This window comes from Rhinolophus ferrumequinum, chromosome X, assembly GCF_004115265.2.
Source record: "Rhinolophus ferrumequinum isolate MPI-CBG mRhiFer1 chromosome X, mRhiFer1_v1.p, whole genome shotgun sequence".
NCBI lineage: Eukaryota > Metazoa > Chordata > Mammalia > Chiroptera > Rhinolophidae > Rhinolophus > Rhinolophus ferrumequinum.
Window position 1 is genome coordinate 3782062 of NC_046284.1, and position 25524 is coordinate 3807585.

The 25524-nt window shown below is 40.9% G+C and overlaps 1 protein-coding gene across 5 annotated transcripts in view; it reads left to right on the plus strand.

Moving 5' to 3' along the window:
- The window catches only part of OPHN1 (oligophrenin 1), a 301975-nt gene that overhangs the window by 134916 nt on the left and 141535 nt on the right, over positions 1–25524 (plus strand). For all 5 annotated transcript variants that reach the window (XM_033108306.1, XM_033108316.1, XM_033108323.1 and 2 more), the window contains exons 6-11: positions 8027–8128; positions 11666–11776; positions 14285–14389; positions 15451–15580; positions 17652–17752; positions 21630–21721. In XM_033108306.1, coding sequence (XP_032964197.1) covers positions 8027–8128; positions 11666–11776; positions 14285–14389; positions 15451–15580; positions 17652–17752; positions 21630–21721 — 641 coding nt within the window. The remainder of the gene's footprint in view (positions 1–8026; positions 8129–11665; positions 11777–14284; positions 14390–15450; positions 15581–17651; positions 17753–21629; positions 21722–25524) is intronic.

Consider the following 25524-nt stretch of genomic DNA (forward strand, 5'->3'; position numbering starts at 1 on the left):
CTTGAATGCCAGGCTAAAGAGTGTACTTGGTACTGAGTTAAGTCTACTATTACTAGCCCATGTCTGCTATATTGGGATCTGGTTTAGTGGTGTGCTGTGTGTCCAGAAAGCATTACCTTGATTGTTTTGTCTTTGTGAAATATATGATAGTCTCTTCAGAAGATTGTCTGTTTCCACATTGGGAAATTGAGGGTCAAGAAATTCAGGTTTTTGTTTGTTTGTTTAAGGTAATATAAGTAGTGAATGCAATAGACAGAATTTGAACCTGGTTCAGTGCCCTTTCCATAATCTAGTATAGTCGTGGGGTTAGAAGCAAGGACTTTAGTCACATCTGGGTTTGAATCTTGGCTCCTCCCCTTTTGGCTGTGCAACTGACACAAGTTCAGACTCATTCCTTATCTGTGAAATGGGGATAATAGTACTAACACTCTGAGGCTTGTTGGGGATTAAGGAAGTAATACATGTAAAATTCCTAACCTAACAACTGGCAGAGAACGCTCAGTAGGTGGTAGCTATTACTAGTATTGCATATCATTTACATGAGAATATGTGACTTAATTTGTAGAAGTAGCCCAGAGTAGTAGAATAAACGGAGTTGACGTGATACACTTATTGGCAGGTAGTTCACGTAAGTATTTCTAATTCAGCCCAGTCATTTGGTGCTGAGGTCATATTCAGACGAGTTTAATGCTTCTTCTACAGCTAAGGTTGCCAGTCAGCTTCATTGATTGATTCTACAAATACTTATTTGGTCCCACTACTTACTAGAGACCGTTCCATGTACAGTAACAAGACAGATGAAGCTTCTGCCCCTATGGAGCTTATGTTACTGTGGAGTGGACATTCTCCAGGTCAATACAAATAAATGTTAGAATTTTTAATGGTGTATGACGTTCTATTACATATATGAATCATAATGTAGAAAACAGGCTATTTTCAGGTTTTTGTTTGATTTGCTGTTGTTAATAATGCTGTGACAAACATCCTCATGATAACTGAAATGGATGAAATAGATAAAACGGCAGTTGTATTGGAAATATTTAACATGTGCTCCCAGAAACTGATTAGTAATAGAGAAAAAAATAAGTGGCAGTACCAAAGTCTTAAAATACAATAAGCTGAGCGATTAGATATACACAGAATACAGAGAACACTGTATCTAAGAAACAGTATATATTATTTTTGCATATACAGGGAACATTTACAAAATAGAGGATGTAGTAGGCTGTATAGGAAGCCTAAAAAATTCCAAAGAGTCACTATCATACAGACTGTGTTCTCTAACCATGACAATAAAATTAAAAATTAATGATAAATATTGAAACATCCTATGTTTGGGAACTAACACAATGTGTAAATTTTTTGAGTTAATCAAAGAAATACATTTCAGAATGTAATGGTAATGAAGTCACTATATGTCCCCCATTTGTGGGACACCCTTCAGCAATACATAGAACAGATAGAGAGCTCAGTGACAAACTCATACAAGAATTTAATATGAAATAAATTTAGGACTTCCAGTTAGCAGAGATACAAAAATTGTTTCATAGGTGGTTTTGGGAAACTGGATCACTATATAAAGAAATATAAAACTGTATTCCATCCTATTAGCACGAAGAGAGGTGAATTCCAGGTGGACTAAAGGTCTGGAAGTGGAAGTTAAAACTGTCAAAGTTGTCTTATGTCCTGTTTCCTCCTCCCCATATGATCATCTAAGTGAAGTTCAAGTTCAAGAAACCCTTAGGAATAAAGCCTTCTCAGGGCTTCTTGTTTTACTTTGTTTTGGGCTCTGCACAGATCTTCCTTTTAGGCCACTTAATAAAGAGCTTTAAAAGACTAAAACATATTTTATCCAGCATTTTTGTTTTTTAGTCCAGAGTTGGTGGTATCTTATCGACCGTACTTTCAGAAATGGAAATCTCTCATTATTTTTTTCATTTTCAACCTAGGGGGGAAATGCTTTGACGTTAGAGAAGAGAGTCCTGAGTATATGTTGTGACTTTATTTTCTTGACCATTCCTGATTTGCGGGATTTAATAATTGCTGCTAGGGAGAATTCAGTCATTATTATCATTTTATTGTGGGAGATACATAGTAGTCATCCTTTAGAACACATATTAGATGGATTTCCATAATATTCAAATTACAAATATTTGTAAGAAACTTTTAAATTGACTGATAGACCAAGTGTTCTTGCCAGAGAAAATTTGATTAGTAGGTTGCATTTGCCAGTCAGAAGAGAATCCACTCATCTCACTCAGAGGCTCTTTGCCAAAGGATAGCCTTTGGCTAGTCTGCCAGTTATGTCTGTGATCTGTCATAAAATTAACGACTTAATTTCCAGGACATGTTTTGGGAGTAGGTAGTAAATTTTAGATGGGGACCCCCTCTCTGACTAATTTATGAGAAGGAAGAGATATTTTCCGTATATCGGAATTTTCATATTTGTTTGGATGACATAGAATACTTGCCAAGAAGCACAACACTGTAGGGCTGCAAAGAACTAGACTGTTTAAGAAAGTAGAATAGCCTGAGTGCAAGGAAACCAAGTTAGAAACATGGCCACTGTGTCCCCCAACTTAGGTGAAGCGGACATTTTATGCCCCAACATTTTATGCTCAGGTACATGATTTCCATTGTCACTTGTGGAAAGGTGTAGAGGGAAAATCACAAATTAAAATTTTACAAAGGTACTTAAAAACTGACTTGAGATATCATGACATTCAAAGAATAGCTACAAATCAAATATTTTAAAATGTGATATTCTTCATGAGTTTAGAGTCTGGTCTTGGGACAAGTTTTCTCTTTCTAGCCCCTGATTGCCTTGGCCCAAACTCCACTCTGAAGTCATTTGAATGCTCACGGTTACTTGCTTGTTACTTGCAGGAAATTTGTTAACATATCTGAGCCTGAGTTGTCTCATTTATGAAGTGGAAATAGTAAAAACTTGTGTCACACTCAGAAAAGAAGGTCTCCAAAATATTTAACAGTGGTGGCTTCTATGTTGTGGGCTTCTAAAGAGGGGAAGTCTTTCATTTGTTACACTTTGTACTCTTCTGAGTTGTTTGAACTTATTTTATTTCTAATATGCATTACTTTCATCATTTTTAAGATTAAAAATAAGGTAAGAAAATATCGTAAGCAATTTGCAGGTAAAAATGATACACCAATTATGGGAACTGAATTATACTCTTTCAGGAAACCTAACTGAAACTATCCTACGGTGATTTTTACAAATAAAAATGGTAAAGACCCAGAAGAACAGAATGAATAGAAGAAGAAACAATAACCACAAAATTTTATAAACTGGAATGCAAATGGATGAGTGGCATCTGATTTATCAGACCCAGGGAAGCCAAGTCTCAGCTGGCAGTGGGGAAAGAACAAGGACAGTACTGACAGTGGAGAATCCTCGGGTCTCAAGAAATGGCAGCAACAGAAACATCTGGAAATGAGAGTAGAGGTAGGACTAAGAAAAAGAAAGATTTAAGTATACAAATTATCCTCAAAAATGGATCAGCCAAATGAAGCCCAAATTTAACAATTGCCGTATATTCAATTGGAACTTTCATTTAGCTTTCTAGTCCTCCACTCTTCAACAGTCAAGGGAAGTTCCCCAACAGTCAAGCAAATCCCTAAACATGAAAAGAGACCGAAAGAAACAGATCAAAGGCACATAGAAGGAAATAGAGGGAGAGAGATTTAAAACACATAACTTGAATATTTTCAGATAGATGAGAGGAGGCTGCATCTGTGACACAAGAACACGATGCTTCTAAAAGAGAACAAAGAACTCTTGGAATTTAAAAAAAATATGATATCAGAAATGAAAATCTCAGTAGAATGTTCAGAAGATAAAATTATGAAAATATTTTAAAAGTTCAAAAAGGGAAAGAGATGGAGGATTAGAGAGAAAATAGAAAAGTCCAATCTAGAGGTCCAGTGAAAGGAATTCCATAAAGATAAAATAGTGTGGGGGGAGGAAGTTATACATGAAATGACTGAAGGCATTTCCCCAGAACTGAAAGGTTTGAATTTGAAGACTGAAAGGGTCTTCCGAGTTCCCACCAAGATGGATGGAGATAGACAGTTACCTTAAGGACATCACCAGGGAATTTCAGAATCTCTGGAACCAAGACAGGAACCTGCAAATCTAGCATTCTATATCTAGTCAAAGTAGTAAGAGGATAAATAAAATTTTAGATATTCAAGGTCTCAAAAACTGAAATATATACCTTTTTCAGGAAGCTACAGATGAAGGGGCTTCATCACGGTAAGGGAGCTAAGCAAGAAAAATGAGAGCAGGGGATATTGGGGAAAAGAATGCCAATGTAGAAAAGGGGCAGATTTCCCTAGGATGCAAGTTGAAGGAGATTCCCAAATGACAACTGGGCAGTATGCACAGAAGGCAGCAAGTCCAGATTAGAGCTTCCAGAAGTTTCCAGGTGATGCTACTTTAAAATGAAGTGATGTGAGTGAACATTTTGAGAGGCGATTTAGAGAACTAGAGGAGAGTTAGGGATTTAGTGCTAAGTGCATTGAATATTAGAAACCAAGCAAAAGGAGAAAAAAAGGCCATTGGTAACTTTAGGGAATAGAAAAAGTTGTACTGGAAAGTAATATTAATCATATTTTGTTATGTATGTCAGCTATAAATAGTATTTAGATAATCATAATGTAAATACTGAATATGAATTAACTTAAAATTACAATAAAAGTATATTGGGAGCATGAGGAAGGGTGTTTGGCTAGGGGGCCAAACGTGGTGGTGGTGGCAATGGGACAGGAAGAGGAAGAGCTAAATCCTCATTTTTATTGAGAAGTGAATAGATAATGCACAAAATTTAAACATTAATACTAAGAAATTTATTTTGAGATACTAGAAATATGGAAGTAAATACTAGAATCATTGGCTTAAAGAGCTGAAAGTGGTTGCTTCTGTGGGAGGGGAAATAGGAGGAATGGGACTGGGGATTGCCACTTGTCTTAATCTGCTACACGAAACTAGATGATTATTTGAGAAAGAAAAACTTTAATCAAAAATCTGAAGCTTGAATGCTTCTTAAGTGATCATTTGGATACTCTGACTTTAACGCTGCAATCAAGTTCCCAGGCTGTTTCCTCTCTTGAGTCTCTGATTCTGAGTAAATTTCTATTCAATAAGAAAAATTTAAAAAATTAAGCCCAGCACTCAGAGTTGATATGAATATTTGAATGAAATAATGCATGTCAAAACTCGTCACATCTTGCTTGGTAAATGTGTGTTCTCAACAAATAGCAGTCCTTTCCTTAGCCATCAGTCCAACAACAGCCTTTTGATCTGAGGATGGAAAGTGACTCGATTAGAACTTCTGCTACACTTGGCATTTGTAGACAAATCGACCGTGAAATCGAAGTTCTTCTTTTTAGCATGTGTTGGAACGGCTAAGTAGTAGTGTATCGGCTGATGTCACGGGTGGTCGACTTTAGTGGAATTAAATGTGTAGACTCCAGAAGAAATAGAAAATCTGAACTAGACCGATAACAAATAAAGCCATTGTCTTAGTAATGAGAAAACTTCCTGAAAAGGAAAGCCCACGACCAGCTGGCCCCACTGGCGAATTCTACCAAAGGTTTAAAGAATTAACACGTTTTTTTGACAAACTCTTCCAAAAATGGGAGAGGAGGAAATACTTCACACACACACGCACACAAAGGGTTAATAAACATGAGAAGACATTTAACATCATTAGTCATTAGGGAAATGCACATGAAACCACAGTGAATGCAATTTCACACCCATTCGGTTGGCTGTAGTCAAAAAGACAGGTAATTGTTGGTGACGATGTAGAGAAATTGAAACTCTCGTTCATTGCTGTTGGGAAGGTAAAATGATACACTCCCTTTGGAAAACAGTTTGCCAGGTCCTCAGAAGTTAAACATAGAGTTGGCATATGACCCAGTAATTTCACTCGTATGTATATGCCCATAAAAATTGAAAATATGTCCACAGAAAGTCTTTTTATTTTAAGTTTATTAGGGTGACAATTGTTAGTAAAGTGACATAGGTTTCAGGAGTACAATTCTGCAGTGCTATCACAGAAAATCTTGTACGTGAATGTTTATATCAGCATGATTCAAAACAGCCCCCAAATGGAAATAACCCAAATAATCCATCAAGTGATAAATCCACAAAGGAAGTGTGGGACATCCAGGCAATGAATACTATTTAGACATAAAAAGGAACAAAGTAGCGATACATGCTATAACATAGATGAACCTTGAAAGCATGCTAAGTGTAAGAAGACATTCACAAAAGGCTACATGTTAGATGATTCCAGTTATGTGAAATGTCTAGAATAGACAAATCCATAGAGACAAAAAGTCGATTGAGACCAGAGTGGGTGAATGGCTGCTGATAGGCGTGGGGTTTCTTTTGGGGGCAGTCGACATATTCTGGAATTAGATAGCAGTGGTGACTGCCAAACTTTGTGAATATACTAAAAACTACTGAATTGTGCACTTTAAGAGGGTAAATTTTATGGTAAGTGAATCATATCTCATAGTTTTTACTTAAAAATGTAGGTGGAAGAGAAAGTGTCCCACAGAACCATATCTGTTCCTAGAGAAGTCACCGGTGTTTTCTGGCTCCCACGCTTTCTTGCGTTAATATTTTAAACAGGTTCAGCAGCTGAGAGAACAGTTTGCCCTACCTATCTTTCGTGGGAAAATCTCTGTCTCCTGTGTTTTGGTATCTGAGTTGGGGATGGGGCCATAGACCTACTCGTGTTTTATTCACAAGGTGCCCTGATTATGTATGAGCCTCCTGAGGGTAACCCCTCCCACGTTCATCGGCTCTGTTTGCGTGGAAGGAATCAGGCCTGTACATGATGGGACCTTGAGCAAGTTAGTTCACCTGTTTTGAACCTTAATTTCCTTTATAATACCTACTCCTCAGTATTGCGAGGACTAAACAGGAGAATGGATTTTAAATACCCAGCGCGCTGTTCGGCCTGATGTGGGCTTCAGTTAATGTTAGGGTAGCTTCCTCTCTATGTCTTTCCCTCTGGTCAAAGCACATTCCGTACAGGTTAGAGGTCACTCAGTTCTGTCCTAGCTTCCTGCCTAGCAACAGATGGCCTCTAGAAGTAAAGCATGGGTGCAGTATTTGTTTTAATGTGTGTGGTCCCTGCTGTGCCTTTTCTAGTACCTAACTCACTGTAGGTGCTCAGTGAGTTTGGATTCCCTCCGAGACAACACAAGCCTTGTGCATTGATTTCCCATTTTTTTATATTACTGAGCAGATTGCAGAGTGTCAGCATTCGTCAGTGACAAAGTAGCATGCTTAGTGTTCCTTTGGAGGCTGTGGGACTTCCCACTTTTGCTGAGAGGCAGGGAGCTAAATTTAATTTCATACTTGAGGAGAGTGATGGCTGAGTCCTCCATTCCTCCTAAAGTTTTTCAACTCTTGCTTTCCAGCTAACCTTTCAGGAGTTTTTCCTCATCTATCACATCATCTTTTAATATGCAGGAGTAAATGCTTAAAAAATTCCAAAGAACTCACCATTCACAGAGGCAGTCCAGGTTCCTATTGTCTTGGAAATGTTTTGCTTATTATTAGGCTGTCTGAATGCACTGTAGATTAATCTTTTAAAGGCATATATTTAGTTCACTACTGTGTTCCTTCTTGCTCCTTTAAAAAATTTGAATGAGTAGTTAATGACCGTGAAAAATATTGGGGAGAAGTAAAAGCACCGAGCATTCAGGCCCATTTGAAGTGTCATCCTTCGAGCAGCAGCTCCCAGAGCCCTCAGCTGTACCAGTGGGCGCTGCCCTTTGTGTAGGTGGAATGATTCAAGGTTATATTTGTGGAAGTCGTAACTGCTGAGACCAATGCAAAAGAAAACACTCTCTTTTGTTTTGTTTTTTCTTCCCAGGAAATAGCTTGGCCACATGAAACGTAACACTGCATCCTTCATTCTCAGTTCTGAGCAAACCAAATTAAAACTATAGACATCTGATTCTGTGCCTTCTCTCCCATGTCCAGGAACGGAAAAAGAAATTTGAAAAGGATGGCGAGAGGTTTTATTCTTTGCTGGATCGGCACTTACATCTGTCCTCCAAAAAGAAAGAATCTCAGTTACAAGAGGTATGTTCAAAAAGCCTGTCCCTACCTTGCATTGCCAGTTATACCTTGGTAACAGTGGCACTTTCCTATTGCAAGGCTGTACTCATACCCTGCCTCAGCTGGGAACCATGACCTTGGACTCAGGAGCCATGAGTTCTCAAGCCAGCTGCTCCACTAACTCACGTTGTGACTTTGGATAAGGTATTTCTTCCTTGGTCTGAGTTCCCCTGTCTGTCAGAGGAGGAGTGGTACTCAGTGATCTCCAGACTCCCTTTCACGTCTAAGTTTCTGACTCCAGATTCCGTATGAGGATCAGTTATGCGAGTGTATTTGGTAGATGAGGCACAGATCTTCTACTTTTCTCCTCTGAGGTATTCCAACATCAGCTTTTTTTTTTTTTTTTTTGTCCTGCACTGGGACTGGAGCTAACATGGATTTGCATTGAGTTCAGTTCTAAGAAGCCACTGTCTGGTGAGTGCCTACCACATGCCAGGCTCTTTGCTGGGTGCAACATCACTACAAAGACAGTGAGACATCCTTCTTGCCCTCCTGCATCTATGTTCATCACAGATATCAGTCTATAGTTTTCTTTTTTCATAATGTCTTTTATGTGGCTTTGGAATCAGGGTAATGCTGGCCTCATAAAATGAGCTTGGGAGCCTTCCCTCCTCTTGGATTTTTTGGAACAATTTGAGAAGTGTAGGTGTTAATTCTTCTTTGAATGTTTGGTAAAATTCACCTGTGAAGCCATCGGGTCCAGGACTTTTGTTTGTTGGGAGTTTGTTGATTACTGATTCAATTTTGTTAGTACTTATCGGTCTGTTCAGATTTTCTGTTTCTTCTTGACTCAGTCTTGAAAGATTTTATATTTCTAGGAATGTATCCCTTTCTTCCAGGTTGTACAGTTTGTTGGCATATAATTGTTCCTAGTATTTTCTTATAATCCTTTGTATTTCTGTGGTGTCAGTTGTCACTTCTCCTCTTTCATTTCTGATTTTATTTATTTGGGTCCTCTCTCTTTTTTTCTTGATGAGCCTGGTTAAAAGTTTATTAACTTTGTTTATCTTTTCAAAACACCAGCTCTTGGTTTCGTTGATCTTTCGTATTCTTTTCTTAGATTCTATTTAATTTATTTCAGCTCTAATCTTTATTATTTCCTTCCTTCTAGTCACTTTGGGCTGTGTTTGTTCTTCTTTTTCTAGTTCCTTTATGTGTAAAGTTAGATTGTTTATTTGAGATTTTTCTTGTTTCTTGAGGTAGGCCTCTTTGCTATGAGTTTCCTACTCAGAACTGCTTTGGCTGTGTCCTATATATTTTGGGTTGCTGTGTTTTCATTTTCATTTGTCTTAAGGTATATTTTGGTTACTTCCTTATGGGGTTTCCCTTGTATGTGACTTGTTTTATTCTTGTTGCCTTTCTGATTGTCTCTTTATGCTTAACTTTTGGCATGTAATTACAGTCTGTCTTGGTGTGGGCCTCTTTGGGTTCATCTTGTTTGGAATTCTTTGTGCTTTTTGGACAGGATGTCTAGTTTCTTTCCCAAATTAGGAAAGTTTTCTGCCATAACTTCTTCAAATATTCTTTCTGTCCCTTTCTCTTTCCTCTTTCTGGAATCCCTATTATATGAATGTTAGGGTGCTTGATGATATCCTAGAGCTCTCTTATACTATCCTAGTTTTTAAAAAATGATTTTCTTATTTTGTTTGTGATTGGGTGATTTCCACTATTTTGTTGTCCAGGCTGCTAATCCATTCTTCTGTATTAACTAAGCTGCTATCGATTCCTTCTCATGTATGCTTCTCTTGAATTATTGTATATTTCATCTCTTTCTTTATTACATTTCCTATCTTTTTTGTTCCAGTATTCTCTGAGTTCCTCTATTCTATTCTCAAGTTTAATGAGCATACTGATGACTTTTTCTTTGAATTGTTTGTATGGAAAATTACTTATCTCCATTTTTTAGGCTTTTTCTGTGCAGTTTTTTTCTCGTTCCTTCACTTGTGGAATATTCTTCTGTTTCCCCATTTTGTTTGACTTTTCTGTATTTGTTCCTTTGAGTTGTATGGAGTTGTTATCTCTCAGTCTTGAAAAAGTGTTCTCTGTGTAGACTGTGTGTTGAATGGTTTGGCAGGCCTGTTGTAGTTGGGGTGGGCACTTGCAATGACTGTGTGTCACCTGGCCTGAAGGAGTGGAATCTCAGTGGGCCAGTCAGGTGTGTGTGTGCTTCCTTGTCTTTCTAATTTGAGTGGGGTTGCCTGATGTAGAACGGACTGTTCTGTGCACCTGGCATGCCCTGTTGCTTTAATTGTTGCTTATGAGAGCACCGCCTGGGTCGGGCAGCTCTACATGATTGCATGCTTGTCTCAACCCTCTGCTAGCTCTGCCCTCTTTCCAGGTCGGGCAGCCTCATGTGTGCACACAGCCATACTTTGCTAGTTCTGCACTGTCTCCAGGCGGGGCAGCCCTGCGTGCATGCACAGCATCACGCCACTCACTCCGCATTGCGCAGCCCTGTGTGTGGGTACTGCAACATTTTGCTAGCTCTGTGATTTCTTGGGGCAGAGCAGCCCCACGTGCCCCGCTATCTGCACACTTTCTCTGATGGGGCAGTTCAGTGTGTGGGTACTGCAGCCATTTGCTAGGTCCACACTCTCTCCAGGAGGGGCAACACTACATGAGCACACAGTAGCGCCCCAATATCTCTATACTTCCTCTGGATAGGGTAGCCCTGCAGGCCGGTCCCACAATGCTTTGCCAGCTCCGCACTCTCTCCAGGTGGGTGAGCCCCACTTGCATGCGCAACCCAGTTGGCGAAGCAGCATCCTGCCATACCCACTGGGTCAGTCTCTGGGCAGAGGCTCCCCCTCTCTGCACGCTGTGGCACCCTCTTGTTTCTGTTGGATCTAGCTCCAGGAGCGTTGGGTGGCGGTGTGCTAGAGCACTCTGCCCAAGCATGTGGATAGCGAACCCTCGTGGTTCCTCAACCTTCTCTATGTGGTCTCTTTCTCGCGCTTGTTGTGCAGAAGCTGTTCAGTTAGATTACAGTTGTCTCTCAGGAGGAATTGTAAATACAGGTATACGTAGGATGTGTTCCTGGGAGAGGACAAGCTCAACGTCTATCTATGCCACCATGTTGGACCTGCTAGAGAGTTCTTCTTAAATAAAATCTGATATTGGCTGTAGCAACAAGCTTCTGCTCAGATATGCTCCGATTCTCCATTTTCAACTGTCTGTGCAATTTTTGAGGCATAGGTTTTCCTTCTGACTCCAACTCTAAGAGGAATTGATGAATCTAAGAGGAATTGTTTAGCTTTTTTTGTGTGTGTGAGCATAGGCATGATAACTTTCAAGCTTTTACTTGTAGGAGCAGGAACTAGAAGTCTTGCATCAGTCACTTTTTATCTCTTGGCTTCATGTTCTATCTGTAAAAATAAAGGGATAAGATCAGTAGTTGGTGGCTAAATTCTTCTCTATCGCTAGCATTTTGTTGAGTCCATAAGCACTGACTTGCATGAATGACTATGCAGATTTGTGACATTTGATACCCTTCTTCTACAGGCAGACCTGCAGGTGGACAAGGAGAGGCACAATTTTTTCGAGTCTTCCCTTGATTACGTTTATCAAATCCAGGAAGTTCAGGAGTCCAAGAAGTTCAATATTGTGGAGCCGGTAAGTTCTATCTGTTGATGAATGGTCTAGAAATAGTCACCAAATGCCTGGTAAATGTGGGAAACTTTGATCATATAATTGCAATCTCAAAGAATGTGAAAGATAGTTGTAATAATGAATCTCAAGAAAGTAGACTTGCTGGCTTGTATTATTTTTGCTTTCTCACTAATATTCTTTTACTCTTTCTCACCCTTCCCTCTGCCTTCTTCCCCCATTTTCTCTCTGTAGCTATGATGTTTCTTTCTTTCTCTTTCCCTTCTCTCTCCTACTTTCACTCCCTCAATTTCCCTATCACCCTTCCTTTGACCTCATTTTCCCCTTTTCCTTCCTCTCATGCTTTGATAGAGCCTTTGAAAATACCTATTATATACGAGGCACTGTGCTAGGAACTCAAGTCCCTTGCACTCAGTGACTTCACATTCTACGATTTTTACTTCTATCTTCTTTAGTTTTTTCCACTTAAATCTCCTTAGTTTATTATAAATGATGACGTGTTTTGATTTGACAACTATGTTGAATTTTATAACAACTTTCTTTTTTATTAAAAAAATGTATTCTATTGCAGAAAAGTTAGAAAAAAAATTATTGGAAAAACAAAACAACAAATCCCCCCTACAGAGATAATCACTGTTAATATTGTGGCATTTTCTTTCCATATTCTCTGTTATAATTCTCTATGTGTGCCCATGTACTTGTAGGTGTGGGTGTGTGTACACCTGTGTGCATGTGTGTATACACATGTGTATATGTTGCACACGAGCCCATATATCTGTGTACATGTTTATTTGTGCTCACATTTATATGTATCTGTTTATGTATATGTGCGAACGAGTATTTCTTCATTTATCCAATAAACATTTATTGTGCTTCTATTATGTGCCATGCACTGTGCTAAACACTGTGTATCCTATAGTGAACAAGACAGACTCATTTCTGTCTTTATGAGTACTACACTCTCATGGGGTAGACAGAAGGGAAGGAAGGATACACGTAAACAAAATAACTGTAAGTTGTGATAAGGGCTAAAACAAAGGACAAGACAAAAGCAGCTGCTTTTGATCTGGTAGTCAAGGAGGACCTCTGAAAGTGTCATTTAAGATCCAAAGAAAGAGAAGATGAGGCAATTTCAATAATGGGGAAAGAACGTTCCGGGCACAGAAAGACACATATACACAGTCCTTAAATTAGGAAAGCATAGTGTGCTTAGGGAATGAAAAGATGAGTGCCTTTAGATACTGGTGACATAAAAGGAGAGTGGCAGCAAACAGTGTCTAAAAGGAAGGCATAGGACCTGTAGGCATGCTAAGGGGTTTGGATTTTAGTCTAAGTGCAGTGGGAAACTGCTCGCGGTTGTTAAACAGGATATGTCATGAGCTGATTTGTCCTGTGGAGAATGCTTGGAAGAGGCCCACGCTGGCAGTGGGAAAACCAGTTAGGAGCCTACTGCACTGGTCTAGGCAAGAGAAGAGGTTGGTTTTGGTTAGGGGAGTGGCGGTGGAAATAGAAAAGAATGGCTGGGTGAGAGATATATTTTGGAAGCAAACCTGACAGGAATTATTGATGTATTATTGGATTGAGGTGTGAGTGAAAGAGAAATCAGGTATGATTCTTTACTTTGTAGCTTATTGACTGAGTGAGTGTGTTGTCATTTCCCGAGATGGGAAAAACACAGGAAGATTGTGTATACTACTGTGTGTGTGTACACACACACACGTATAGCATATACACATGTGTGTATGTGCATAGTTTTTATATGTGTTTATGTATACATATATATGTAGGTATATATACCATATGGACTATGTGTGCATATTTGTATGTGCTCACCTGTTTACTTTCTAAAACAATAGAGCAATTTTTACTACTTCTTATACTTCATTGTTGCCTGCATTGAGCATTATTTTTTTAAATGTTTGCATTTGATAGATGAAAGGAATATTTTCTTTTGTTTTTATGTATGTATATATGATTTTCAATGGGGTTAAACATTTTGGACATTAACAAAGTACTTTGTTGATCATTTGCATGTCCTGTTCTACAACCTCCTGAAAACACTTCTGATTTGAAATTGAGTTCAGGGTCCTCGGATCAGTTAGCATTATGGTAGTCTTCATAAAGGTATAGATTCTGACTTCATTTATTTATCCATTTAGTTATCTATTGATTCAAGAAGTATTTATTGAATACCAACTCTGCCAGTCCTGAGGGTGTAGAGAGAAAAGACAGTCTATCTTCATAATGTCCAAATTATGAATGGTTTTATATGCTATCTGAAAAGGATCGGAATGAATAAATCCATCAGTAATTCTTATTTTCTGGAACTGAGTTCAGTGTAAATGTTTAACCTAATAAGACAATAGCTATGTGTAGACGTGTTTGTTTGCATGACTGCTTTTAAGACTATCCTGGGTAAACAGTGTGTGGAATTTCTTTTCTGTGCTTCTGTTTTCTATATTTGATCAATGCGAAGGTGCAGATGATGAAGTTATTTTTACACATTTTCCCTAGGTCTTGGCCTTTCTTCATAGCCTCTTCATTTCCAACAGCTTGACGGTAGAACTCACACAGGATTTCCTCCCGTACAAACAGCAACTCCAGCTCAGCTTGCAGAATGTAAGTTTGCATGGGGGTTTTTCATCCGTCTCTGCATTGCCATTGGATTTAAGCCCTGATGACCTTGACCTTGGAATTGTTGGTTATTGCACCCCAGCCAATTTGTAAGGACACATTGGGGTGGATCGTAAATATTTCAGTATACTGGACTGTTCTTCTCTTCCACTATTAGCTCTTCCCTGTTTTGAGGTTGACTGTTGTTTAAACCCACCCTTTCCCCTGGGCACTCTTCATTGGAATGCGAGAGCCTTTACCTTCTGCTGATTTTACAAAGTGTTCCTCTAACCGGGTTTCTCACTTGCATCTTCCTCAAGTATAACTTGATGAGCCTGAGTTTAACAACAAGCCTTTGTATGCATACACACGGTGAACTCATTTGCAGGATGAGTACAGTGGGCCCGACTAGATAGGGTGGCCGAGATCACTGTTTTCGCTGCCATGTCACAATCCTGAGACTAAACACTAAGGACTTTTAATGATTTTCATACCCACATTTCTAAGGGTGTTTTGCCATTGTGTTTTAGCTGTGTAGTATTCAAACATTACTTCTTAAAATTAGCTTTTGTTATTCGTGATTATGGAAACACAAGTTTTCTGTTGACATATCTTCCAAGAGAGCACCTTCTCATACATTTTATCCCGGTGGCCAAATTAGATTCAGAGTCAGGTAGGCAGTAACTTTACTTGAGGACGAACTTAGAAGGTGCCATGATAATGTTATCTTTGGGAACCTTCTCCATAGTTTCCTTTTTTGTGCAGCAGCGGTCAGTCTCATGCTCAGAATTCTAAGAGCCCTTATTTATTGCAGGTTTGTGTGATTCCCATTAGAAAACAAAAATTCCCCAAATGTGGTTTTATGGGTACACTGCTATTTATATTTTTTTCCCTGTTAGTCTTTAGTACTGTTAAACTCCATAAAATCATTTTTTGGTCACTATGACATTCAACACTTGTTTTTGCTATGTTGTAACACATGATGAAAGCCGAGAATACTGTGGGTCTCTGGCCAAAAAAAAAAATGCTTATTTATGATGATGGTGATGATGATAATGTCTTTGCAGACAAGAAATCATTTCTCCAGTACCCGGGAAGAGATGGAAGAACTTAAGAAAAGGATGAAAGAGGCTCCCCAGACATGCAAACTTCCAGGACAGCCAACCATTGAAGGCTATCTCTATACGCAAGAGAAATGTGTGTGAGATACAATACAGGGAGACCCACTGGGTTTTAGTAGGCTGGCACCTACTGCCACTTGGTTTTTCCAAACTCTGGGCACCCATATTGCTCAAGACCCCTGACAGCTACACCTCTTTGGAGAGCTTCCTGCGAATAGTGAAAATAAGAAGGAAGGAGAAATTGGAGGGGGAGGTTATAGATTTGTCTTATAAAGGTTCTGAGATGATAAGACCTCGGGTCTTATCTGAGATTCAAAGTGGGGATTGGTAGTTATTTAATCCTTTCGATGCTCTTTGGGGCAAAAAGAGAGGTAGGGGATAGAAGGTAGGAAAATAGTATTTATTCCACTTACTGTGTGCCGGGCATGGTGCTGAATGCTTAATATACAGTATCTCATTTAATCTTCAAAACCACCTCATCATATCCATTTTACACATGAGGTCTCTGAAGCTTAGAGAGGTCACCAGTTGAAAGTTACCCAACTGCCAAATAGCAGGCCTAAGAGTAAAGTCGGGTCTGTAAAATGCCCAAATCTGTGCTCCTGCCACGAAACCCTATACGTTCCACTGCCTTAGGATTACATGGTTGCCCTTAAGCACTAAACGTCCATCGTGATTTCAGTGGGCAAGACAGTTGCTCATTGCTAACCCAGGAAAGTGGGTTAATTAACTTAGCTGATCACTGAATATTGCACATGGCCCAAGTTTCCTGCCTCCTAATTACATTATACAAGCCTATGTGTGTGGTATGATTTTCCTTAGGAACTATGACCCTGTGATTTCAGGCCCTGCCCAGAATTATTCTACCTGGGGCGTAGGCACAGGAGGCTACCCAGAAGTTACCAGTGGCAGAAACCACTGGAATCCAGAAAGCATGGTATTGCAGAAGTGATATTGTCTTGCTTTCTTCCTCTAAAGCAGGGGTGTCCAAACTGCGGCCCGCGGGCCAACTGCGGTCCACAATCCATTGTTAATTGGCCCGCAGCAAATTCCAAAAATATATTTAGTTTACTTAAATAAACCAGGTGAGGCAATACGTACTTCACCTTGAGTGAGTGGCCTGGCTATTTGTGTATTTTACCGCATACGGCCCTTGGTGAAAAATGTTGAAAAAAGTTTGGACACCCCTGGCTCTAAAGCGATTAACTTCTGATGTTTTTCAAAGATGTGTGTGTTCTTTCATGTGTCAGCTTCATCCCTTCAGTTCTGCATTGCAGGATTTCTCAGTGTCAGCAATATTGACATTTTGGACTGGGTCATTCTGTATTATACAAAAATGTGGATCAGCCTTTGTTTTTGCCCTCGAGCAGTGCACAATCTGACGAGGAAAACAGACAAGTATATCAAGAATTATAATGAAATATGTTGAGCACCCATTTGGGACATATGCATGAGGGCTTCACTGAGGAAGTGACATTTGAACTGGAACTTGAATTATGAGTGAGATCTTGACAGGTGAAGAAAAGGGGAAAGAAAATTCCAGGTGTATACCACTGCATGAGTAAAGGAGCAGAGGTGTGCAAGGACGTAGTGTGTCTGTAGGGCCTTGGTTTGCCAAGAACAGTCCTGGTTTACACACACTGTGCTGATGTAATTATTAATAGTGCCGTTTCACTCTTAATATGTCTCAAATTTGGGTTATAAATTACATGGAATCAACAAATTAAGTCAGCAATAGGATTCTGAACTAAGTCAGTTTCAGAAGGACTGGAGAGGAGAAGACAACTGAAGGAGAGATATTTAGGGGCTGGAATGGACAGAAGCCAACCACCAGTCTAACGGGCCATATTACAAGGCAGTGGGAGCGGAAGACTAGATATTTCCAGCTCATGCAATGGGGTGTGTAGAGGAACACAGCAAGGTGAGGGTTTTGGAGCAGTCAGAGCAGATGTGAAAGCAGATGATGAGGGTTAGGCTGTCCATGTGCACACCAGGCAGGTGACCCTGTATGGCTGGAGCTCGGGAACGGGAGGACTGGGTCTGGAGCATGACCTCGACAGCAAGCTGTGTACAGCTTCCATCTTAGGGATGGGATGGCCAGGAAGCCAAAACTGAATTTGCCAGCTTACCTGTGTCTGTTTTTGTAGGGGCTTTGGGAATATCCTGGGTGAAATACTACTGCCAGTATGAGAAAGAGACCAAGACGCTCACCATGACACCTATGGAGCAGAAGCCAGGTGCTAAGCAGGTCAGTTGTTTTGTGTGCCACATTTTCTCATGCGCATCTGTGACTGCATCTCAGCAAAGGGTAGATGCTGACCTAGTGTTAGAGAAGAAGTCTGTCACTGCCATGTGCAGTCTGTCACTTCATGTGTCTCCTTGGCATAGGTTTGCATTGCGCCAAATACTACTCAGTGAGTGAAAGCAGTCTGTTAAGTACGTCAACCCTTCTGAACCTACCCGCACTCTCTCAGAGTACTTACTACATTATTACAAGTGCCTGTCACATTGTACAAAGAAAATTTGCAAAAACATGGGTGAATTGGGGGAGGAGTGTACCACTTGCTTTAAAAAAGGTTCTACTTACTGTAGGATTCCTTTAAATAGCAAGTGTTCAAAATAGAAATCACTGTCCCAAATTCTTTTTAAAAAGAGTGTCTAAAGTTGGAATAACCTGTACCCCACAGTCTGTAATACTCAAATACCTTTAAGCAGTCACTGCTTCTTCTTCATCCTCCAAACCTCTCCCCACTCCCCAAAATGGCAAGATGAGTTTAGCACACTGAGAAGACAGTTTACTTGCCTGGAAGAAACTCATACGTTATGTTATGTTATGTTTTATGATATGTTGTGTGTTATGTTATGTTAGACCATGCAGCCAAAGCATTTATTTTGTCATCCCGCTTTTGCCTGTGTTTGTAGGAGTTTGGGGAACACACACACACACACACACACACACACACACACACACACGAGGCTTTCTTAAGATGAAAGCTGTTAGACAGGCTATTCATATTCTGAAGTATTTCAATGTGTCCTTTTAACTGTCTCCGGCTCAGACAGGCTTGGCACATGGTTTTTAAGGATTTTCATTCTTTACAAATTGTTTGCAAAGTGAAACAATGTTCACTTGTTAGGAGTGAACATTGTGTGCCTGAAGACTGAATTTAGGTAGGCAGGAATTTGGAGAAAATTTGGCCCATTTTTCTCTATTGCTGGTACTTGTCATGGAAGAGCTGTCCTGTGTGTCTTGTTCATAGGAAATGAGAGAAGACTGACATTTAGTGGTAGTCTTTTGAAAACACCTGTTTTGGGTCTTTAGCCACAAGTTTTGCCACTCTGCTTTGAATATGGATTGGGGGTGGGATGCATGCCGAAGCGTATCAAATGGGGTTTTTAGAATCCTCAGCCATGCTGCTATGTGGGCTGGTTATTCGTTTATGACTCCAAAACTCTCCTTAGTTTCCAGTCTGCCTATTGCCAAAGCACCTTTCAGTATGATTCCAGTAGATTTATCTTGTCCCAGTTCTGCCAGACTTAGCTGATGTGTCTGGCAAGGCCTTATAAGCAACCATGTTCTGCCGTCTCTTCCTTTCCTTTTTATACACACATTACTCTCCAAATCCAAACGTTAAAGTTCCTCTCATAGACAGTAAGCTGATGAAGCCCTCTCTGTCCTGCTCAGAGGTGCCTACTACAAAGCTCAAGACAGAGGCAGCAGATGCCACTTTCATATCCTTCTAGCAGCTGACAGCAAGCACTCCTTTTCGTTTTTGCCGCTCTTCCCTTTTCATTGAGTGGCTGCTTGCAAAAGTGCAGTCATGTCAGCCTAAGCAGTTTTAATATGGGATTCCTAACGGAACAGAAAGAGGAACTTGGTCTTCCCTTTCCGTGGAAGAGGGGGTGGAAGTAGTTACTTGAATTGCCCTAAATTGGAGTTGGAAATGGTCCCTTGTCAGTTCTCTGATTTAGTTCCTATTACTAGTTTGTATTTTAGAAAGGCAAAAAATATAAATATAAGTGAACTAATAATAAGAAGAAATAATAACATGGTGAAAAGCCACTGTGTTGAATGTCTGCTGTGTGCCAGGCGCTGTGGTGTACACAGAAAGTGACATGTCACACGCCTCGTTACTTTCCCAGCAGCACTGTGAATTAGGGTTAGCCAAACTTGCAAGTGGAGGAATTAGCCCTCCTCAGCACTAGGACACTTAGCGCTCGCTGTTCCCTACTCGTTCAGCCTATCGACCACTATTTGTTCTGCTGGTCACTTGGCGCATCGCCCTCCCAAGCACTGTTTTATCAGATTCTCATCCCTTCCCCGTCAGGCATTTGTGCTAAGAGGAAAAGAGCACTCCATTTTGAGTCTTGAGAACTGGTTTTAAATCCTAGCTCTGTGGCCTACTCGCTTTTTGATCTTGACTAAATGACTTGTTGCCCAGTGTCATTTTCCTTATCAGAAAAGTGGCACTGTGAACATTGACTGAGCACTAACTCTTTGCCAGCTTCTAGAGATGTAAAGATAAATAAGACACTTCCCATGTCCTTAAGGCGTTCTCAGGCAAGTAGGGAAATCAGACATGAAAACAGGAAGCTTTAATAGAATTGTGGGTGATTTTGGAGGAAATTGAAGTTGAACTGCAGTTTCTAGAGCCGGTAAGAGTTTATGCAGGCAAAGACTATAGAGAAAGTCATTTCAGGTGGAAGAAACAGTACATGCAGAGTTATGGAATCGTGAAAGGGCATGATGAGTGTGAGAATACAAGTAGTTTTGCACAGATGGCACATAAAACTGACGGGTTGCCTGGAGGTGAGCCTGGAGTGGTGGGCAGGGCCTAAGCCCCTGAGCTGCGATGCCACCAAATCTGAGGGAGTTGAGAGTTTAAAGAGGGATAGTGAGCGCATGATGCACTTGTTAAGTACTCTTATCTTGAAAGACCAATGACGCTCAATCTCCTAAGTGTTGGGGTGGGGAAGGCAGATTAAAGGATGAATTTTGAGTTGAGTTTTTTATAGTGCAGGAGCAGCAAAAGGATAGGCCTTCAGGGTTCAAGTGTGCCAGTGAGAGAGAAGTAGTGGATGAGCAGCTGTATGGGCCAGTTTGGATGGCATAGTGCTTAGGCTTAGACCTGGCACTTGGGCATTGTTTCTGAATCTCAGACAACAAGGTGGGTAGTGTTATTCCCATTTAATAGACTGCGAAGTTACGATTCAGATGTGAAAATGATGTTCCCTGGCTCACATAGCTAGTAAAAGGCACAACTGAGACAAGGCGCCAGGTTTTAAGATTTCTAGTTTATTGCTATTTCCACTATACCAACTTGGGTGACTTTGGGTAAGTCATTTTACCTCTGAGCTCCACTTCCCTGCAAGGGTTGTTATGAAGAAAGTTGGTTTGAAAATACCCAGTGTCGTATGCTGCACCTAGTACGTGATCGATTAACATTATTTCTCCTTCCTGTCCCACATTGTCTCTGTTGAGATAATAGACAGAAATTTTAATCTGTAGACACAGTGGATTCCAATGGCCTTGTTCAGTGCCCACAAGACTAAGGCAGACCACACTATCTCGCACATGCAAAATACCAAATGCCACCTTCACTAATACACACATTGGCTTATGTTCTCTACCTCTGCACTATTCTTGGAGAAGTTGCTTTTGCAATCCTGTCATCCTCAAGAGTCTGGAGCTGTGGAGCACAACTGTTTGTCTCCCCTCCTCCATCTGCCACTCTAATGGAAGAACGCCTTGCAGAGAAAGCCACTTACCCATTGCAGCCTCCCGACCTAGAAGTCTCATGAAAATTTTATTCTGCACACTTAATGCCATTTGGGCAGCCCATTTCTCCTACACTCCCCTTCCACAATGTGTAGTGACCTTCCTATTTAATCAGCCACACTTGGAAAGGAGTGATGGCCCACTTGAGTATTTTCTCCTGGTCTCAGCCATTCATTGATTCTTGCTGCAACCACCGTTTGAAGGGCCAGGGTTCACAGTGATGTTACACATCACCCCTGCTGCCCTGACAGCTGCCTTCCAAGTGACACTGAGGACACTGCGGGAGGCAGAAGAGGCTTCTGTGCATTTCTTTCCAAATTGGCTATTAATCCTTCTCTTGTATCAGGGGCCCTTGGACTTAACCCTGAAGTACTGCGTGAGAAGGAAGACGGAGTCTATTGACAAGAGGTTCTGTTTTGACATAGAAACGAATGAAAGGTAAGCTGTGCTGGTGTGAATTGGCAGTGTCCCCGTGAGCCAGGTGTTGAGCGCGTGTAGGTCTCTTGTTTTCCTCTGTCAGCTCTTGTTGATGCAAATGAATAAATCCATTCACGACATTGTTGTTTGGCTCTTCTGGCTGCCCTTCCGCAGGGGTCCCTGTTAGACCTGGCCCAGCACTGGCTCTCTCTATGCGTGTTTCAATCAGCTCTGCGTCATCTGCTCCACATAGAAAAAGTCATTCCTCACATTTTGTTCTCTCAGAGATGCCAAAGATTAGCGTTTGATGATGTTGCAAAGAAGGATAACAAAAGTCCTTCTTTATTTTATTTTAATCTCCTACTATAACATACAAGAACAAGTTAATTAGAACTCACTTTTAAGGGGAGGTAGGTGGGATGGAGGATGGCAGTGGGACTGGGGAGTTTTTTTCACCTACTTGGTGGGAGCATCATACAGAATTTCCCTATTTTGCACATATTTATGTAAAGTGGAAATAGATTGATTATCAACTTTCCAATTTCAGCTAAGGCTTACAGACTTCGGACTTGACAGCGTTTGTTTCTCTCCAGTGCCTTCTTTTTATTTTCTAAGCATGCACAATTTTATTAGATGGGAGTTTAATGTTTACATTTTAAAAGGAGAACATTTGCAATTACTTTAGCATGTTATATAGGTGGGAAGTTGATCCAAAATCCAGTGAATAAAGGTGTTTCTATATTTCTTTTCAGTCTGTTGTTTCTATGTGTTAGGCACTCGGTAATACAATAGAATCAAACAAAATGATCATATTACTAGAAAGGAACTTGAAGGCAGAATTAGTACAATATCATATGAACAAAACTATCAGTAACTGGAATCAGAAAGATTTGTCTGAGAGATGAGGACGCTTTTGAGGGGGTTGTTATGTTTTAAATTTCTGTTTGTGAATCTATAGGAGTTTTTGGTTTAAAATGAATGGTCCCGATCAAAGACGGCTGTGATGAGAAACACTGCTACAGGTAAACGTGAGGCTGTCACTCATTTTGCCGGCAGCTGCAGGCCCAGTAGGAAGGGGGAAATGACTGTTGGCTGTGGCTCCCCTTTCATGAACGGTTAGTGTCTCTGGCTCAGAAGCATCAAGGTGCTTAAAAGAAATGAAAATTTCCTGCCTCTAATTTCATTCAGATTCCCTTTTCAGCTTAAATTTGCAAGCTTCTTGCAAATAATACGCCCACAGACTCAAAGCAGTTGCAAACAGTTTGGCCCTAGTGTTAGGACCTGGGACCAACTCACAATTACGCATCTTGCCCGTAGTGCTATGCAAGGTTCATGGTGGAAAGTAAATTTGCTGTTCATTTTCTAATGTATTTTTTCCTACCCTGGAATGCTGAGGATTTCTGAGACTAGACCTAGGAATCAAAGTTTTGATGTGTCTGTGATTTTAGTTGCCACATATTGGGTGCTTTTAAAAATGTTCCCTCGTTTAATCCCCTCTCCACTGTACAGGTGAGATGACTGGTACTGGAATACGGTTAACTGACTTGCTCAATCATAATCACTACATAGTGGCAGGGCTGAGCTCTAACCCGGGTCTGTCGGTCTCCAAAGGCCATGTGCTTTTTGATTGCATCCACTTGTCTATTATAAGCAGAATAAATGTGCTGTGAAATAGAGCGTTAAGGATAACAGTGAAGGTACTGAGGCACCTCTGCGCATGTGGAGTTTTCCGAGGGATGTGACATCTGCTTTCCTGGCTAGTCAATCTGACAAAAGGAAACAGTCGGCCTTCCCAGCAGGCGTCAGGCACTTGTACTTGTGTTCCCTGCGGCACAGAGCAAAGGACTCTGTGAGTCTTGTTTTCTAGTTTGGGAACAGAGGAGAACTTTTTATAAGTGTTCTTACCAGTATTTGAAGCCACAGGCTCATAGCCCATCAGCGTTTGAATGGCAACAATAATAATAATAACAACAACACCACTACCACCAACAGCACCATTTCAGCCCTTTAAGTGCTAATTTCCTCTAGTTCTCACCACACTCACATGAGGTAGGGGTGTTATTATCTCTGTTTCACAAAGGAAGACAAGGACATGGAGAGAAGTGAAGTCACTTAAATTACGCAGCTAGAAAACGGTAGAGCCGGGTACAGCTCAGAGTCTCAACCTCTGCAATCTGCTGTAGATGTGCCGTGTGTGCCCTTTTCCTCCACAGGCTGACTGAGACCTCAGGGAGGGCACAGGCTTTGTCTAAGGTCCTAATGGAAGACCCTGGACGAGGAGTCACTGCTCTTCATCCCTGTCATCCTGTTCATAACAATATTGTTCTTCGAACCTGACTTTCTGTAGCACTCCAGGATCTCCCAATGCTTCCTGAAGAGCCACTTATTTATTCTTTCAGCTTCTTGGTAAGGGCAAGCCAGGACACACACTGGATTTTCTATTTCCCGGATAGGGAAGCTGAGTTCCAGAATGGTTTTAATATCATATCTGGTCTTCAGTGTCTGCTTTTATGTCTCTGGCCCACCTGCTTGCTTGACTTCCTTTTGGTTGCAGGATTCAACTGGATAGCTGTCTTTGCTCAGATTTCTAGACGTTTTTGCTCCGTGAGATGTATCCAAAAGGCTGGGTGTTTCTAAGGGAAAAGTAAACGTGAAAGAATCCAGTGCTCAAAGCCAGCTCCTGGTTTTCAATTGATCTGGCTTGAAGATAATTTGGGAGCTTTCTTTTTAAGGAGTGCTTTAATGAAGTAAGAGAAGGGAGGGCAGGTGGAACAGGAATCTCACAATACCGCACCTGGAAAGGACCTCCCAGCTTGTTTGTTCCAACACCCTGATGGGTAACGGAACTGAGACCGAGAGAGGTCCGGTGACTTTCTCAGGGTCTCTCATCATTGTTCCTATCATGTCATGCCTCTGAGAGTGGTCTCATCTTAACGTAGAAGGAATGACAGGATCAAGCTTCTCATAATGGCATAGCAAGGCAGGCACTTGCAATAATATGGTCAATCCTAAATTGCCAGTTTGGTTGTGAAGATCTAAAAAGACCGTACACAGTATACCAACTTGGGGCACCTCCGGGGGTACAAGTAGGTAGTCTGTAAGGAAAGAGAGTAAAATTGGGTTTCAGGCCGTCTGCCATACTGAAGACGCCTTCTAGTGTAGTGCCTAAGAAAGAACATGGCTGCTGCACCAGAATTACTAAGTTCAAATCCTGGCTGCATACTTACCCACTATGTGAACTTAGCTAACTTCTCTGTTCCTCAGTTTGCCCTTCTGTAAAATAGGAATTACTGTAGTACCTGCTTTATAGGCTTCCTGGGCACATTGAACACATTAGTACCACTGAAGTACATAGAACAGGACCCAGTACCTAGTGAGCATTCAACAACTATGAGTTGTTGCTAATTAGTCATAAGATTGCTTAAGTCAGTTGAAGCTCCTGGACACCCTAAATGGTGGAAGTAGCGAAGCCATTTTCCTGAAGACGAATGTGCTGGTGATAAACATGCTCACCCCTAGAGCCCAGGCCAAATGGCTGGCTTCCAAGAGAGAGGCAGGGAGAGCCTCAGTTTGGCTGAAGCACAATGGGGCCAATTTAAATGTATATTATAGTGGGGTGTCTTGGCATTGGCCTTCCTATTTCCTTGCCCGACCCTGGCATTACGCCGGCCAGATACCACCTCCTCAGGGTCCCCAAAGTTACTGTCCTAAATTTTCTGTTGTTTTCCCCAGTAAAAGAGACTTTGAAAAATTGGAGTTCTGTAATGCTTGTGCCTACTGAGTGTGACACCTCCCAGGGCTGAGACAGGTCTTAGATCACAAGA